At 42.7% G+C, this 16,408-nt stretch overlaps 2 protein-coding genes across 3 annotated transcripts; both read right to left on the bottom strand.

Moving 5' to 3' along the window:
- Positions 1-77: 77 nt before the first annotated feature.
- On the bottom strand, positions 78-1,863 carry trir (telomerase RNA component interacting RNase). Its single transcript, XM_041062364.1, has 3 exons — positions 998-1,863; positions 557-628; positions 78-461 (listed from the first exon to the last, which is right to left on the bottom strand). The coding sequence occupies exons 1-3, from the start codon at positions 1,289-1,291 to the stop codon at positions 354-356; spliced, it is 474 nt and encodes a 157-aa protein (XP_040918298.1). The 5' UTR covers positions 1,292-1,863; the 3' UTR covers positions 78-353.
- Positions 1,864-4,002: 2,139 nt separating this feature from the next.
- On the bottom strand, positions 4,003-15,277 carry LOC121198302 (protein Hook homolog 2-like). Of its 2 annotated transcripts, XM_041062323.1 has the most exons (23): positions 15,092-15,277; positions 13,968-14,050; positions 13,272-13,344; positions 13,074-13,124; positions 12,813-12,945; positions 12,391-12,458; positions 11,998-12,063; positions 11,759-11,839; positions 10,208-10,374; positions 9,821-9,961; positions 9,092-9,293; positions 8,815-8,925; positions 8,030-8,117; positions 7,509-7,575; positions 6,902-7,039; positions 6,109-6,196; positions 5,638-5,643; positions 5,414-5,448; positions 5,240-5,322; positions 5,048-5,151; positions 4,495-4,602; positions 4,334-4,405; positions 4,003-4,239 (listed from the first exon to the last, which is right to left on the bottom strand). In XM_041062323.1, the coding sequence occupies exons 1-23, from the start codon at positions 15,134-15,136 to the stop codon at positions 4,111-4,113; spliced, it is 2,139 nt and encodes a 712-aa protein (XP_040918257.1). In that variant the 5' UTR covers positions 15,137-15,277; the 3' UTR covers positions 4,003-4,110. The 2 variants fall into 2 exon arrangements, with proteins under 2 accessions (XP_040918257.1, XP_040918258.1); XM_041062324.1 differs by lacking the exon at positions 5,638-5,643.
- Positions 15,278-16,408: the final 1,131 nt, after the last annotated feature.

Below are 16,408 nucleotides of genomic sequence, written 5' to 3'. Positions count from 1 at the left end.
GTGGAGATTTAACTGAAACCTTGGTTTGGCTATTAACAAATCAAATTATTAATGAACCCTTAGATAAACCAGACATGTCAAATTTGAAAAGATTTAATAATAATGATGAATAATGTTTGTCAAGATTCTGAAACACCTTTTGACACCAGATCAAATCACTGACGCCCAAACAAATAACAAGCAAGGCAAATACAAAAGAAAAAAGGGAAGGGGGGGTGTGACAGTCTAAGGAGTTTGTGAGAGCCGTGATGTGAAAGGTAACGTGAACTGGCAGTATGAGAAGGTCAGGATTGGCCGGCCCTCCCGGAGCTTCTCCCAGTAAACACTGTCGCTTCATGTTCACCTTGCGGAGCCTACTTGACCAGAGGCCTGGTTTTATCGTCGTCGCCACACTGGTGGGCTTTGTACTTTTTCACCTCAGCCATGTACTTTGACCAAGCATCGCTCTTGCCTGGCTCAGCCTGTGGGAAAGGAGACACAGGTAATCTGTGGTAAGCCGTGGGAGTCAAAACTACACATACACCATGCTGACAGTGCTACCATCAACCCTACTTACCTCTGTGTCCTGTTTCTGCTTCTTGGCAACCATGCCGGTCTTTAGGAACACACCGCCTCTGCGCTTCCCCACCTGGGTTAGGGGATAGAAGACTGAAACCGTTATAGGAGCCCTTGCAGGTGGATTGCCAATGAAGGAGACTACACCAGAGCAGAGGGTCTACATTTAGTCTCCTGCCGCACCACCAGCGAAACCATCATCAGAGCGGAGTATCCCTAGACTTGACTGATCTATTTGCCACATAGCAAAATAATGTAAGTATAACACAGGCACTGGCATGTGTGTGAAATGATACCACAGCTAATACTGAAGTACTTATTATTTCAGGATGTAATAACTGAAGTGCCAGTCAGAGTAACACTGTCAATCAGTGCATGGTGATTTAATCTGTTTGTGTGTTAAACTACTGCTATCTCATCTTGCAACTGCCAAACCCCTTACAAAGCTCGTCACGGGAGGGGGCTTCTTTTCCACTGATGTCCGTCCTTGCTCGGTGGCTTTCGCGTCTCCATCTGTTTGCTGCGTCTCCTTTTTCCTTCTCTCCTCCTCCATCTTCTTCTTGAACATCTCCATGAAGCTGCCGTCGTTGGCGAATACGTTGCCTCCGGGCGCAGTGGCTTTGCTAGACGCCGGTGCGGGGCTGTCGGACGGGGACGCGGGGCTGCCGCAGCTGGAGTCGCCGCTGCTGCCGTCGCCGCTTGTTTGAGGTTTACCGTGTGCGCGCTTTGGATCCATGTTACCTGGGTGTAATGTTCATGTACAGGCACGGTCCGGCAGCTCAAAAGCGAGTGTCTTGTCAGTTTTGCAAGAAGTATGGCTTTGTTGCGAAGTTGGCCTTTAATGAACAGCTCTGCCGACACGCTGCGAGACGCGCTGGACCCCACCCGTGATAGTATATAAAAAGCTGCGGAATTAATCTAAAGAGCAACACAGTCCAGTTCAGAAAAATGTGTAATTTTTTTAAGGAAAAAAGGCGAAATAAAAAAAGGCTAAACGGCTTCACAGTGCCAGCCCTCTAGCGCACACCGCCTGACAAAAACAAAAGCAGGCGCTGGTTCGGTTGCTAACGTGGCTAACACCGCGGGCTAATGCCCGGTTTAGTAAGGCCTTTGCGGGCGAGCAAACTCAACCTGAAGCTCCAGCTCAGGTGTGGGATGTATCCAAATATACAAAAATACAGTTGCGGCGCACAACAAAGTTCAAATACCTGCAGCAAACGCCGAGAGCCTCCCAGGCTTTACCAACGGTTTTCGCTAACTTTGGCCATCTATCACTCACCGTCGGCCATGTTTAATTTGCTCTGATGACATCACGTCGTGCCTCTAGCGCCCCCTGCTGTGGCGGAATTTGAACTGATACTCAATATGATATTTGTGATGATGATGACTGTTACTGTGCTGATGTGAATGCGGATGATTTTACATTTTGTTTGATTAATTCTTGATTAGATTTAAGTGTGTTGTTTATTATTGTTTTTGAGACAGACATGTACAAAGTGCTTTTGCCCTTTCACTCAATTCTTTCACAGATGCACAAAAGGATGTGAGAAGTCTGATTATTCACTTTGGCCTTTAGATCATGACAGAATTAACCTGAAGGACCAAGGTGATAAAAACAGGCTCAGATTCTTCTGAAGAAGTAGTTATAAATGGTTCAGACAGTACAGACTATTCAGTGGTACTTTAGTTATCTTTAAACATACTGACACAGACAACTCCAGACACCGGTTCTTAAGATCCCATTTATTTGTAGTGCAAAAGTAGGACAGATAGGACTACAGATCTTTAACTTGCCTCAGATCCCTGTGTGAAGTACAGTATGCTATAATCTACTCGACCAGTTTATGTGACACAAACAAACATGGACAACCAAAAAGTTCAACCCTTCAAGCCATGCAAATGTGCAGCAAAGATAATGAGTTTACACCATAAATATCAACACAAAATGATGAAACATCAGTAGAAAAATGTGTGCACCCAACAACAGGATTCTGGTCTGTGTAGATCATAGCACAAACAGTTTACAGGGACGAAGTACAAGTCACAAAACAGCAGCTTACTGACATGGGACAGACTAAAGTTACTACATCTGCTGAAAAGTTAACCAGTAGTGAATAAAGGCAGACGCAGTGTGGATGAAAGAGCCGTCTAACACAGGCTCAACCTTTTTTTGTCTGCCTCTGACTTCCTGTCAACAGACAACAAAAGAATTCCAGCGTATTGATAAATTCTTTTCCTTCCAGTTCAGCTGAACTAAAAATGAGGTCAGTGGTGGTAAACAGCAATTAGCTGAGTCATTATTTTTAGTGTTATTATAATTAGGAACTTAATCACACTGTGTTTTCCAGTCTTTGTGATAAACTTAAGAGGCCTTCGGTTGCCTACTATCACATCAGTGAAAGTGGTGAGTGCAATTAGGTCCTACCCACAACCAATACCCTGATACATTCTCTGGGAAGAGAGAAGGGAATGAAAAAAAAAAAAAACAGTAAGTCAAAATCTTAGGCAACAAAAGAGAACATAGTTGAGATATAAAAATGAACCTGCAGCGTTCTTTAAGTAAAATGTATTCTTGCCTAACGAGACGAGCAAATAATGCAAATTTCAGTTTCATCCATAGCATCATCCAGAGTATTTAACGAGGCACTGAACAAACTCACCCATCTAAGGAGAAAGTGCTTTGGTGTATCTTTTGAAAACTCTAATAAATCCCTATTATGAATATTACATTTAGAGAACAAAGATTCAAGTGAATGAAAAGTAAAAACAAGACTAAAGCCATTAAACACCCCTCATGGTCTTTACATCTATTCTAGGTCCTTTAAATTAAAACAACAAAAAAAAAACTCACCTCAAAAACACATGATCTAGAAGACAAAAAGAAAATTAGGAGAAAACTCAAAACAAATGAAGAAAACCTAAGAGACGTACTAATGGCTGCATCTGTTTTCAGCCTATAACTTCTGTAGCTTTATGTCCTTGTTAGCGTTTACAAGAGTAAATATACTATCCCTAATAACACCTCCCTCATCTGCCACTTTTAAACTGTAATCTTGACAAAACTAGTTCACATTCCATCCTACAGTATAACATAAAAGATATATATGTATATAAAAAAAAAAAAACAAGATTTAAAAGAGACCTTAAAGAAACAGGAGTATGTCCCAGAGGCTAAAGAGGAAATAAAAGTCACCTTAAAAGGTGAGACAGCCTCTTTTCAGACCCTACAAACTCCTTCTTCTTCAGTCATTTCTGTTTCTATGGGTTAACTCTGAATCGAACTCTGAACTGAATCAAAAGCAGAGTTAGACTCAGTGGTATCTCTCTCCTCTGGGGCTCCACAGAGAAAGTTAGGAAGTTCTCATATCATTAAGAGCCAGCAGGGGGCAACAGCAGCATTAAAATTACTCTGTGAGGTGCAGCGATCCAGTGAAGGCATGAAGGCAAAGTCTCAGGGAGTTCACATGAAGTTTGCTGTAGATCACTTCATCCTCTCTATGCTCTTTTTCTTTTTTTTTTTAAATTTCAGTATGCTTGTTCTGCTGCCTGGATGTTCTATCTCGGGTGGTGCCGTGTCAGGCCTCTCCTGGCGTTGGTGGACTGCCTCTGCTGGGCGAGGAAGGACATGGCCTGGTTGGAGGGTCCCGTGCGCTCGCTGGACACTTTCTGATGCAGCGCCATCCCCTGAGAGAAAGAGACAGATGAAGGAAGAGTGAGGAATCATCGTCTTATGTGAAGGTGCGTCTACATGTTTTTATGTGTTTACATGCTCACTTACCATGTTGTACCAAGCAGTGATGATGAGTTTCTCCTCTTGTTCATGCCTGGCTCTGCTCTTCTCATAGTCATGCTGCGCAAAGGAACAGGATCATCATGCATCAGTGGGCGTGGACAGAGCCAGAGTAACCTCATTTGTGTCTTCATGTTAAAGGTTCGTACCTCCAGATGGTGGATTTTTCTCTCCTTCTCTGTCAGCTGGTTCTTCAGAGCCTGAATGTCGGGACTCACAGTCACTGGCTGCTGCTTGGGATCCAGGGTTTTGATCACCTGCACACAAGAGAATTCTAGATTTAGCATTAATCTTCTATAACACTGGTGGACTTGTGATAGATAGTTCTTAAAAGGGTTTGGGTGTGTTCTGCCTGCTGCTAACCTCAAACAGATATGATGAGTGGGCTTCAGAGATGAGTTAAGCTCACTTCTTTCTAACTCCACAACTAAAGATTTTTTTTTTCCATTTTCAAACCAACACTGATACTAGTGACATTTGAGGTAGTTTATCAGGTCAAACGGTTTTACACAACTTTTTTTTTTTTTTTCACATATGCAGCAGTACTGCTGTGAACCTTTGATCAGGCTTTGAAGTGTAAAAATCAGTGGAGTTCCCCTTTAATAAGTGAAAAAAACGAAAAAACAACCCCTTCTTTTTTTTTTTTTTTTGGTAAGAGTGCCACATGCTGATGACAACATGTTCTGTTTTAGGTGGCCTGACCGTTCTCGCCTTCTCCACATAGCGTTTGTATCGCTCCTCCATCTGCTTCATGTCTTCATCCTTCTTCCGCAGGATCTCCTGGAGTTCATCTATCTTCTTGGCCACTGAAAGGTAGGAAAAAAAAATAAGTGTTTAGAGGGGAAGAAAAGAGTGGACGGTGGCAGGTGGCAAGGAACGAGAAAAATGACTCACTGTTACTGTCCACTTTGGGCTCGAGGTCATCGATGACCTCTTTTTTCTTTTGAAGATCTGAGTGAGCTTCGTGGAGCTTCTCCCTGAAATAATCACAGAACAAAAGTGTGAGAGTTCACTGATGTTTGGAGCACAGATGGATAAATGGTATGTAGGAAGCAGTGGGATACTTACAAATGCTCCTCAAGCTTTTTCTTCAATAAGGAGGACTAAGAAAAAGAGAGGTGGGTGGGGGGGATTAAACATTTAACTCTAAATTCATAAGTTTTTATAAATGCCACACAAACACACACACACAAATACAGACACACACACACACACACAGTATAAGCTGTGAAAGTCAAGCTGTCAGAGAGTTAAATCATGGGCCAGTGGGACAGAGGGTGGGCCGTACTTACGATTGCCTGATTTTGGCAGAGTTGATCGATGGGGGCAGGCGGAGAGAGACAGACAGAGAGGGGCAGGCGTTAACAGTGAATCACCACAGCAGACTTGGGTTAAATTCCCACACAACATGTATCAAAAGTAGGACAACAGACACTTCAGTCCTTGACAGCTTTGAGTGTTCAACAGTGATCTTTTCAGTGCACTCAAGTGTGCCATGAAAACATTCTGATTTTAAACATATGGAGTGTTTGCATTACTTTTACTTCGTCAATTCAAGGAATGTTATGATTGTCTTTGTCGTATCTTGGCCATTTTAGTTTTGCAATACTGTTAATTTAACGCCAATCGATAATTAGAATATATATATATATCAACTTCTGTCATCTTGATGGTAGAAAACTATGATTTGTGATGAAGGACGTTGTAAGTGTACAGTAACAAAAGCAGGCAGAGGAGAAGGAAGCAGCTTTCTCTCCACTCACGTCCTCAGTCTTGCTGTCCTGCTCCTGGAGCGCTTTCTGGAGCTCCTCGATCTGAGAACGCAGCTCTGAGATCTGCTGCTGGTTCAACCTTGGAGGCAGACACAGGTGGAGAAGGGACATGGAGAAAGGGTTAGGAACAGAAAGAGCAAAGAAACAAAGAGAAAAAAAAAAAGAAAATTAAGGAACATTGTGGAGAGAGCTACAAACAAAAAGAAGGGGGATGTTAGAAGATATGAAAACATGAGACAAAAGATGAAGCACAGGGTTATTAAGTTGCGTCTGTGGGTGGAAGATGTTTGCAAAGCATTGTGCGAATCCTTGTACATCTCCTGCAGGCAGCGTTCATCCATTCCACCAAGTCTGCTGCCTGGCCATTCACTGCTCTGCTCTACTGAGCATGCTCACTCCACTCCTCTCCTCCTGTCACTGTTGCTGAGGATGCTTCCCACACCCTGGGCCTGGTGTTGCAATACACACACACACACAGTCCACCCACATGTCCACATGCCCACAGGCATGTAAACACACACACACACACACACACACACAGTCAAGGGACAATCTGGCTTTCTGCTGTCTGTCCTCCAGTCCAGCCCACACAGCTCAGTTGAGCACACAGTCCAGAGGGTGAGTTGACATTTAGGCAGATATCACTCCTACTATCAGCCAAATAATCAGCTTAACGTCCAGGAACACACAATATGGTGGCCTAGAAGGGGAATGATTATTTAACACTGCTGAACACGTTGGCCTGTATGTGTATGTATGAGTACACACACGCCCCCCACCCTACCTGTTCTGAGTTTCCAGGGCGTTCTTGCTGCGCTGAGCCTCCTCCAGCTCAGCCTGCACCTCCACTAGTTTCTGCCTGTAGGTCTCCTCCTGGACACACAGCATCTTGTTTTCACTCTGTAGACGCACCACCGTCTCCCTGCCAAAAGGAGTGAGGAGACAGAGGGAATAGGAGGTGAAGCACAGGGGCGAAGAGGAGGGCACAAGAAACAGGGGGACAGATGAAGTGGGTCAGAGAGTGGTGGAGACAGAAAAGAAAAAATAGCTCTGAATTGACCGAGCCTTCCATATGACAACGCCCAGGCCAAATGTGCATTGCTGCCATGTGTTGCTATTTCGGGGCCTATTGCGCATTCAAGTTCTAAAAATACATTTTTGTAGCTGTGTTAGCAGCAGAGTAGTTTATCTCAGGCTATAGAAGCTGAATATAGGGTACGAGTGGGCAACTGATAATGACACCAATTCATGTTTTTTTTGTTTTTTCTTTCACAGGTTTAGAGAGAAAATCTCATCTGTTACGGCCAAATTCAATTGCTACGCACACATTAACCCCTCCACACCACAGCTTACACACACACACACACAGAGCATAATAACAACAGACATACTTGAGCTCAGTAGGCATGATCTCTGCAGCAAGGTTTCCCACTGTGACACCACTGTCACACAAGCCTCCTGTAGAGAGAAAGAGAGGGATTAAGTGTCAACGGGAAACTTAGCAGATTTAAGGAAATAGCTTCCTCAGCTTAAACCTTTCACATGGTCTTTCACATGAGAAATGGATTACAGTTGCACTGAGTCCCCTTAATTATTATCTTCACCAAACATTGTTCAAGTGCATCTCTTACAGTTTTTTATCTATTCAGTTTTGTAATTATTTGTATTTTTATATAAGCATATTTTATGTGTCTTTGCAAAGCACCTTAGTCAACATGTTGTTTTGTAAATATACTCTATAAATAAATTTGACTTAACTAAAAGACAAAATGCTCCAAAACTGTGAAAGGTGATAGGTTTACTGCTGGATTACACTGTGATGAAAGGAAAACATGCATTCTGCCACGAGTGATTATTCTTTTAACACACTGCCATTTATTTATTTCTACATTGAACAGAATTAAACTCTCACCTGCTCCACTGAGACACCTCTGTTGGACCTGTGCACACCTGAGCTCATCGTTTGTCTCCCGAAGTGTGTCTCTTTCTGAGATCAGACGCTAAGGAACAGGGCACAACACACACAGACCTCAGCTTCAGTTCAGCCTGCTTTGGTGAGTATGTTAAAGGACTTATCAGGCCTTTAATGGAATCTGCAAAGTCAGTCCAGTCAGTGGAGGACACCACCTGCAGTATACACATGTAAACTGACCTGAAGTCATTTTACATTATATTACAACACGACCTTAAAGCCTCACGGAGTAAAGGGTCCACTGTATTTAAACTTGCAGACTATTTCAATCAGATTACTATAACATGGACGAAGTGAATGTAAATGTAACTACATGTCAGTACAGTGTGTATTTCTTAATTACGCCCACAAGTAACAGAAGACATTAATCACTCCTGTCAGATTGCAGAAGGTGCTAGAACTGACACTGGACGTGGGAGTCCACTGAAGAATAGTACGATATTTGCCTGGCAACAATTCCTCCTGCTGCAGTGTGCGTCCCGTAATCATCACAACAAATGGTGATGCACACGAGGACTGCCGCCACTGAGATAAAAACTACATCTTGTAAAGTGAAATCACAGGGCGTTTCGTGTGTGACCGTGATAGGAGACAGAGCCACTACAAACAGATGCTACAACGGTGATAAAACACCACAGAAGAAGCCCTGTGGAAGTGGCATGACCACACTTTTTTCCTCCCACCACAATTGAACTTTTGTTTCCTGACGGTCTTCACCGACTCACTTCTTTCTCTTTCAGCAGTGCGTCATACTTGTCGTGAAGGTTCTTGTACTCAAACTGCCACTTCTCAGCTTTCACGGCCTCTGCCGAGTGCTTGGTGTGAAGCTCATGAGCCTGCAAGTCAGAGAGCATAGCAACAGTCTGTGTTGGCAAGAGCGCTCTATAAAAACTGCGAGGTTTTCCAAACACGTGCAGAAGCCAAGTGATGTGTTTAACATCACTTGGACGTCAACACGGGAGCAAGTATCACTCTCCCTCCTCTCTTCAGCCCACAGCTTGCCTGTCTCTTATAGGTGTCCAGCTGGTTGCGGACGGTGTTGGCCCTGCGGAGCTCCTCTTCCAACTCGCAGGTGCGCTGCATGTACACGGTGTTGCGCTCCTCCAGGAGGCGCACCTGTCTGCGCAGGTCCCCCAGATCCTCCAGCTTCCTCTTATACGTCTCCACCAGTGCTTCGAGCTGGTTCACCCGGTCAGACGAATGCCTGAGGGGGAGGAGTGTGCGTTGTGTTGAGTACCGGCACAGGAAGGTGAGTTTTACTTCAACACAATACATCCGTATGGATATGTACTTAAGTGCTGAAAACCAACAACTCTGACGCAAGCCAGTGTCAATGCATGAAATTCATATTATCAACACAGATGTCAGAGAGAGGAGCTGAATGGATGTCTGTGTGTGGGCAGTGTGGGAGTTGTTTCTGTGAGTGTAAAATGATAAAACATGAACTACTGCTGCCATTTTTGATACTGTGAATATATCCTTTCACAGGACCAGATCAAAATCAACAATGCGTTAGTTCTTCTCTGAACACTTCAACTTCCCTTCACCGTCTGTGGCTCTCAGGTCCAAGCCCATACATTCCCACTGAAGAGGCAAATCTTTAGAAATGTATTTTTAAAGTATTCAGTAATTTCTGTTTGACATATCAAGTTATTATCAAACAGACAATACTTTGATGGTTTTGGTCTTTTCATGATCAACTTGTTGATTTTGTAAGAATACTGGTGTGACCTGAGAATGTCCATCTCGTCTTTGAAGGCCTGGGCCTCCTGCGCCAAGCTGGTCAGCTCTTCGTTACGTTGCTGCAGGTCGACCACCTCGCGCTCCAATATCTCTGCCCGAACACGCATGTCGTCTCTGCTGTTCTCCAGTCTGAGACATACAAGAGAAGAGCAGTGGTTTGTGTAACTGAATAAACTGGATGGATGCTTTATAAGACACAAAACAAGGCAAGGTATGCTTCTAAAACTTTACACAAACTATGTCAATGCCCTCATGTCTACTATGTAAAGGCCTGATGAATACTTATGATTACTTACTACTTTTTGTCGATTTGTCTCTTCTAGGTTGAATCCCTGGACTGTTTTCCTGAGTAAATGCACCTCTGAGTGTGTGTACCTGTAGTTCTCCTCCTGAAGCTGCTCCATCTGACTCTGCAGCAGCAGCAGCTTCTTGCCAGTGATGGCAGTGGTAGAGGCGTCCAGAGAGTCGCAGCGGCTCAACTTCTCCTTCAGAGCTTGTGTCTCCGCCAGAAGGGCCGACTTCTCCTCCAGCGCCACTGATAACTGTTGAGGGTGAAGAGAGAGCAACAGAGGACAAACATTGCAAAACGAGGTAAGAAGACCGGGAGATTTAGTATTAGACAGCTGAGAGACGAGATGAAGCTACAGCTATAAGGAGGGAGGAAACAGAGAAGAGAAAGAAGATGCACAAAAACATCAGAGAATGTCTTCAGTGCTGATTTCCAGAATAATGTTATCAAGATAGCTGAAAATTGAAATCTTCTCAATCCAAAAACAAACATATGATAGCCCTCAACAGATTCAAGCAGGAAAAACACTGAGACACAGCGACAAACTCACCGCCTTTAGTGCAGAGAGGACTTCGAACACATGCTTTGTTCTCATTTCACATGCTCAGTCGTCAAAAGCTAGTTAGTCAGCTGGTGTGCAATGGTCTCAGGCAGACTGAATCAATAGTGGAGTTGTTAGCGTTAGCCTTCGGGTCAAAACCAGATCCTCATGATATAAATAGATGAGTACGTACAGCTCACTGAGGACCATTAGTAATACTGGTTATACTGTTATAGTTGGTTGATGAAGTCGGTTTGAATTGAGAAGGGGAGAGAATGCAGTTTAAAGTTGTATTACGGTAACAAAATGTTTGTGTCGGAGTCAGACTGAACTGAGGTTACAGTTAGACGAGCTGGCATTCCACTATTGAAAAGGGGATTGGATACTTACCTGCTGGACATCTTTCCAGTTTGAATACGACAAAAAACCCTACACTGAACTTTAAGGACAGATTGCATGCTTTAGCACAGGGACCAATAACAGTAAATAGCTTTCAAAACAACACAAATGACTAATCCCTAATGCGTGGGCTATGTAAGTAAACAAACAGGTGGGCTGAGAGCAGTACAAATTATTGTTGGCTACTGCTCCATCCCAAGGCAGTGATGTGTCACTTTTATCTTGATGTTATGCAACTATTGACTAAAATGTTTCTGTGGAAAAAAAAAAAAGCCAAAATTAAACCCTTCTCAGTCAGTGGAGCAAAAACAAGCCATGGGAACACAAAGTCTCAGGCGGGCTAATCAATAAGGGCCAGAGCACAAAAGCTGCAGGTACACACATTCAGCAACATGCTGTAACCACACTGCAGCAAAACTAGGCCTCTAAGTATCTAAAAGTCGTGCACATCGAGTTGAAATGTTTTTTTTATTATTCCAAAAGCACAAAATAGTTTGTCTATTGAGATAATGCCAGTGGTTCTGTTGAAGATAAGTCAAACCCAAGCCCCAGTTTACCAGCTGAAAAGTTAAAATCCTTAAGATTTTCATGGAATCTGTTTTGATTCTATCTATGGTCATCGGTTTTTCAGTAATAACCAATCCATGTAATTATATTCAGTAATTCCATCTCCTGTCTGAGACTTTAATGAACCAACCTGATGTTCTAGGTCTTGACAGCGCTGGTTCAGGTCCTCCTTCTCATCTACCTCCTCACTCAGAAAATAATATTTCCTGGACTGCAAACACAGAAAGTGGAGACTAGATGTCATACTAGTCGTAGTATGAAGTAAACATTAGTGAAAGGACGAGGGAAAACACAAAAGAAAGATCTAACAGATCTGCTGAGTGGAGAGAAAGTATACAGAGGGGAGAGTGAAATTGTTGTGGGTTTCACCTGGTAGTCAAAGTCACCGTAGGTCTCTGGGCTTCCAGGTTCAGATGAAGGTTCTTTTGATAACAGCTGAAACAAAGCAAGTCACTGAAAAGATCAAATTATTGGAAAATACAAGAGCATTTCCCAAAAAGCAGGTTTATTGGATTTTATGGATAACTTTGATAAACCCTGACATACATTTTTCCCCCATTTATAATGTTTTTTTTCCAGTCTCATGAGTGTCAGTGGAATGCTTAACATATTCTTGAAATATCACAGAGTTGGGTTTCTGGGACGCCGTTCAGTCTTATGCTTATCCGGATTTCTTTGATAGTGAATTCACCATGACTAAGAGCTGGGATTATTGCAAAGTAGAGAGAACCAAGGATAAGGATAAGCAAGAGGCTCACTCACCTCCTGAATGGCTGTCATCACAACATGCTGGACAGATTCCTCAAGTGTCATTATTTGCTGGATTTGTTCTGTGTTTAGGAGAAAACAACAACAGAGACCAGTGACGGTGCAGCCAAATACAGATTAACACAAGTAATCCCCTAAAAACCAAACCAGAACTGCATCTATTTTCAGAGAACCTGTGCTCATCAAGCTAGAGTTTAAATAACAAGTCACTTTTTACTTTCTCCTCTGAATAATAATATAGAAAATGTTTTTTGGTGTGGGGAAAAGAGCATGTGGTCAGTTGAAAAACTCCTGAAGCGCAGACCATGACTGACTAACATAAAAGAATCATGTGAACTGACTTTGAGTTAATCCAGTGTGTTTTCACAGATGGCTGCATCTGCTTGGTTTTCTTTCTTTTACAGCAGATAACTTACCTTGTTTTTTCTCACAACTAACAGCACAGCCCAGTACAAGCTGTACCAGTTTGCCCAGCTCAGTGACATCTCCCATCTCTCCTATAAGGTTAACATCTGGCAAATGTTCATCTGATACTTGATGACCGAGCACCTGTTCATTGAGAGTAAGGTGAAACCGCATTGAGTCTGACATTTTGGAAATAGGGGTTAAAATCTAGCAAAAGAAAAGCAAGAAATTCAAACACAAATGCAAAAAGTAAACTGATAAAATCTTCTTACATCGTGATAATATTCCAGCATGCTCTTTAGAATCTTTTTCAAGTTGCTGACCTGAAAGAAGAAAACAAGAGTTACAATCTAGATCCCCATTTTCATCAAGGAAAAATAAGTGAAAAAAAAAAGCCTAGACATCAGACATCTTGATTATTCTAGGTTGCTGTAGGGTACTGTGTCACATCCTGCTGTTTCACAAATTACCTTGAGGCGCCAGTTGGCCCCGCTCTCCTCCTTGATCCTGCCTAGCCATGTCTCATTAAACCAAGAGGGGTCTCTGTTAATGAGAGCACAAGAGAACTCCTGTGACAAGGACGACACATCTCCGGACATCGAGATTCACAGGAGGCCAAAGGGCAATGAAGCCATGTGCTTATGTTCTGCTACTGTATGTACAATGACATTTGTGGGAGTAGTAGTAGTAGTTCATTGAAGTTGCATGTCAAATGTGGGAATAATGTTCAAGAAGCAGTTACAGTGGCCTTAATTTAAGAAAGCATTTTGTTCCAAAAATACCTGTGTTGTCTATTTATCAGTGGGGGTATGGGGATAAGGAAAACACAAGCTACAAAGGTCATTAGGCCTGGAGAGACTGTTTACTCAACAATTGCTTCAATGCCACAGCTGGGCAAATTCACTCCGAGGGGGGAAAAAAAACAACTCACAAATCCAGGCCCTATACATTAAATGGTTAAAAATTTGCATTAGATAATGGCCTTGTGCAATTCAAAAGGGCAATTTAGTGTGAATCATATAGATAAGCAAATCTAAGTGAGTGAGTAGGTTGTGAATGAATGTCTGTCAGCTGTTTCCTCTGAGTTCTTGCTGTATACTTAAATATTCAGAAAAAACACAATAACTAGATATGGTTCAATGACTGATACATATGTGTCTCCTTACATTCTGTGCAGCACATGTGCAATGGCCACTCCACTTGTTAGGCTGTGCTTGCTGTTGCATGATGGCACCTGAAATGTCTGTAACTGAGATTGGAGATGTGAAAAATTAGTCATTAAATAAGTGACATCCGACAAACATGTACATTTAATGCACAGCCATATTTTTATGAAACTTTTAACCCATAGCCCTTTAGATGTTCTGGAAAGTTCCTTACATAGCTTTATCCATGATTTTTAACTCATGAAGTGCCTAAGTGACATCCATCCAACATCCTGGTGCAGTCATGTGACCATGTGTAGATTTGTGTACTGATGACATCATTTCCAAGATGGTGGTGTGACTGGTCATCAAAAATGGGTCTAAGTTCTTGGTTTATTGGTTAAACTAAACAGGACCAAACACAGACATGTGGAGGAATGTGATACTCACGTGTGTGTGTGTATACCCATATATATCATGTGTGCATAAATAATAATCTGTGTGATTTGCTACAAGCAGTAAATCACATTATAGTTGCCTGAAAATTAGAAAACAACTGTCAAATAATGTAGGCAAATAACAGGGATTTTGTCAAGACCCATTCAGTCTTTCTGAACACTACTTAAATGTAAGTAAGCAGTCATAAGGGATTAGCAAGCTATTCATGTTAGTAGGTGTCTTAGTTTAGTCCTACACTTGCCTCTGTGTGGAAAAGTGCCAAACAGGTGGATTTTCCCTGAGCTTGAGTAGTAACTATTTTGGATAGCCTAACATTACTGCACAAGACTCCCAGCTTACACTAAGCTATTTGGGTTTGTTTTTCTGGCAGCCAACTTTGCTGACCCTACAGACAGTTTGACAGCCCAGATAACAAGCTAACAGACCACAAACGGCAAACTTCCAGGCTGTATTCCTAGCTAGTTAGCTTGGCTGGCTAGCGACAGTGAGCTTCAAAACACAGAACTTTCCCACCTACCAACTGCTTGTGCGTTAAGTTACTCAGTCAATAAAGTATCTCTGTATCGATTACGTGAAGCCTTCACTCACAAAAGTAACGTTATTTTCTTGTTACTTTGCCATCTCCTGCTGTCACCTGTTAGCCGGCTGTTAGCCTTGCCACTAAACCTCGCTGATATGAAACTTACCCAGGTTAACAGTGAATCACAAAGCTCTGCTTTATCCAGACTCATCTTGCTGTGTCCAGTGAAACCTCCAGGAGCTTACGGAAAAGCGATGGTTTTTGCTCTCAAGCCTTTTTCGCCCCCTAAGTTTGTTAGTCACTCCTGACACTTTCCACGTCTGTCATTATACAGCCATGGCCTCCTGCTGCTCCTTAGCCGCTTCGCGTTTCAGCCCCTGATATCCAAACGAGCCTCCGTATTAAGAGCGTTTCCATGGAAACGGATTATGTTACGGGTCAGCTTGTCTGGTCATGGTTAAAATAAAAACAACAATAATAATGACAATAATAGCCCACTGTCTTGTTAAGCTCTCATAAAGACGCTGGTTTAAGTCATGGCGAACTTTAAGACTAAGAAATTAGAAAATTATTATTACTATTATTATATATTATTATTATTATTATTATTATTATTATTATTATTATTATTATTATTATTATTGTTGTTGTTGTTGTTGTTATTATTATCATTATTATTATTATTAGACACAAACACACAGACGCGCAAAGGTCATGAATATATTTTGGTTTCTGCTTTACAGTAACAGTACAGACAATGAATGGACAGCACAGCACAGCACAGCACAGCACACCGCACCACTCTCGCAATGTCCCATTTTCACTGGCTAACACACCTGTCAGAGGTGATAATGGTGATTATAAGCTGCTTTTCTGAGCAAAAAAGTATTCATATCAGCAGTACTGGCCCAGTATTTGCTTGGTACACCACATTTTGCAGTATCACACACCCCTATTGGTTTGTTTCGTAATACATGACCTGTAATATTATGGTCTGGCTCAATTATCGCTGGCCAATCATTAGCCAATCAGAGATGAAGACCCACCTGGTTGTTAGAGGGTCGGACTTAAAAGGGGCAGCTGCAGGCCGCGAGGCCGCTAGGAACAGGTGGATACGGAGACGCTGGTTGTGAGTTCGTTTAAATCTGTGAACTACTGCTGTTCATCAGGTGAAGACCCGGGACTTTGAGTCAGTGCGTAACCTGATAAAACCGGACGCTGGGCCGTGTGTTGAAGCTGGTTTCAGCTCGTAGTTCAGCTAAACCATGGCACCACTGAGACCAACACGCGGAGCAGCGAGTCCGCCATTACCGCGCCATTTTGGAGGAGAGGAGAGCGCGTGTGCGCGGAACACAGACTTCCACCGAGTTTCTGAGTGAGTATGGAGACAGTGTGAGCAGGTGGAGCTCACCTGGTTCTGTAGTAAATATTCCTTCAGTCTTGGTGGTTTGACATATTTAAATTCTGGACCGTGATGTGGTTC

The sequence above is a fragment of the Toxotes jaculatrix genome, chromosome 18, assembly GCF_017976425.1.
Source record: "Toxotes jaculatrix isolate fToxJac2 chromosome 18, fToxJac2.pri, whole genome shotgun sequence".
Classification (NCBI taxonomy): domain Eukaryota; kingdom Metazoa; phylum Chordata; class Actinopteri; family Toxotidae; genus Toxotes; species Toxotes jaculatrix.
Note: the sequence above shows the minus strand (reverse complement) of the source record. Positions and strands in the feature narration are given on the sequence as shown.

What these genes read in the sequence shown, in the direction of transcription:
- LOC121198302 (XM_041062323.1), bottom strand. Translation starts at nt 15,136, where the DNA reads ATGAGTCTGGATAAAGCAGAGCTTTGTGATTCACTGTTAACCTGG. An exon ending in GGGCCAACTGGCGCCTCAAG is followed by an intron (nt 13,125 to 13,271) that starts GTAATTTGTGAA and finishes TTCTTCTTTCAG; the next exon opens with GTCAGCAACTTGAAAAAGAT. An exon ending in TGCTGGAATATTATCACGAT is followed by an intron (nt 12,946 to 13,073) that starts GTAAGAAGATTT and finishes CTCAATGAACAG; the next exon opens with GTGCTCGGTCATCAAGTATC.
- trir (XM_041062364.1), bottom strand. Translation starts at nt 1,291, where the DNA reads ATGGATCCAAAGCGCGCACACGGTAAACCTCAAACAAGCGGCGACGGC. An exon ending in CCCCTCCCGTGACGAGCTTT is followed by an intron (nt 629 to 997) that starts GTAAGGGGTTTG and finishes CCCCTAACCCAG; the next exon opens with GTGGGGAAGCGCAGAGGCGG. An exon ending in AGCAGAAACAGGACACAGAG is followed by an intron (nt 462 to 556) that starts GTAAGTAGGGTT and finishes CCTTTCCCACAG; the next exon opens with GCTGAGCCAGGCAAGAGCGA.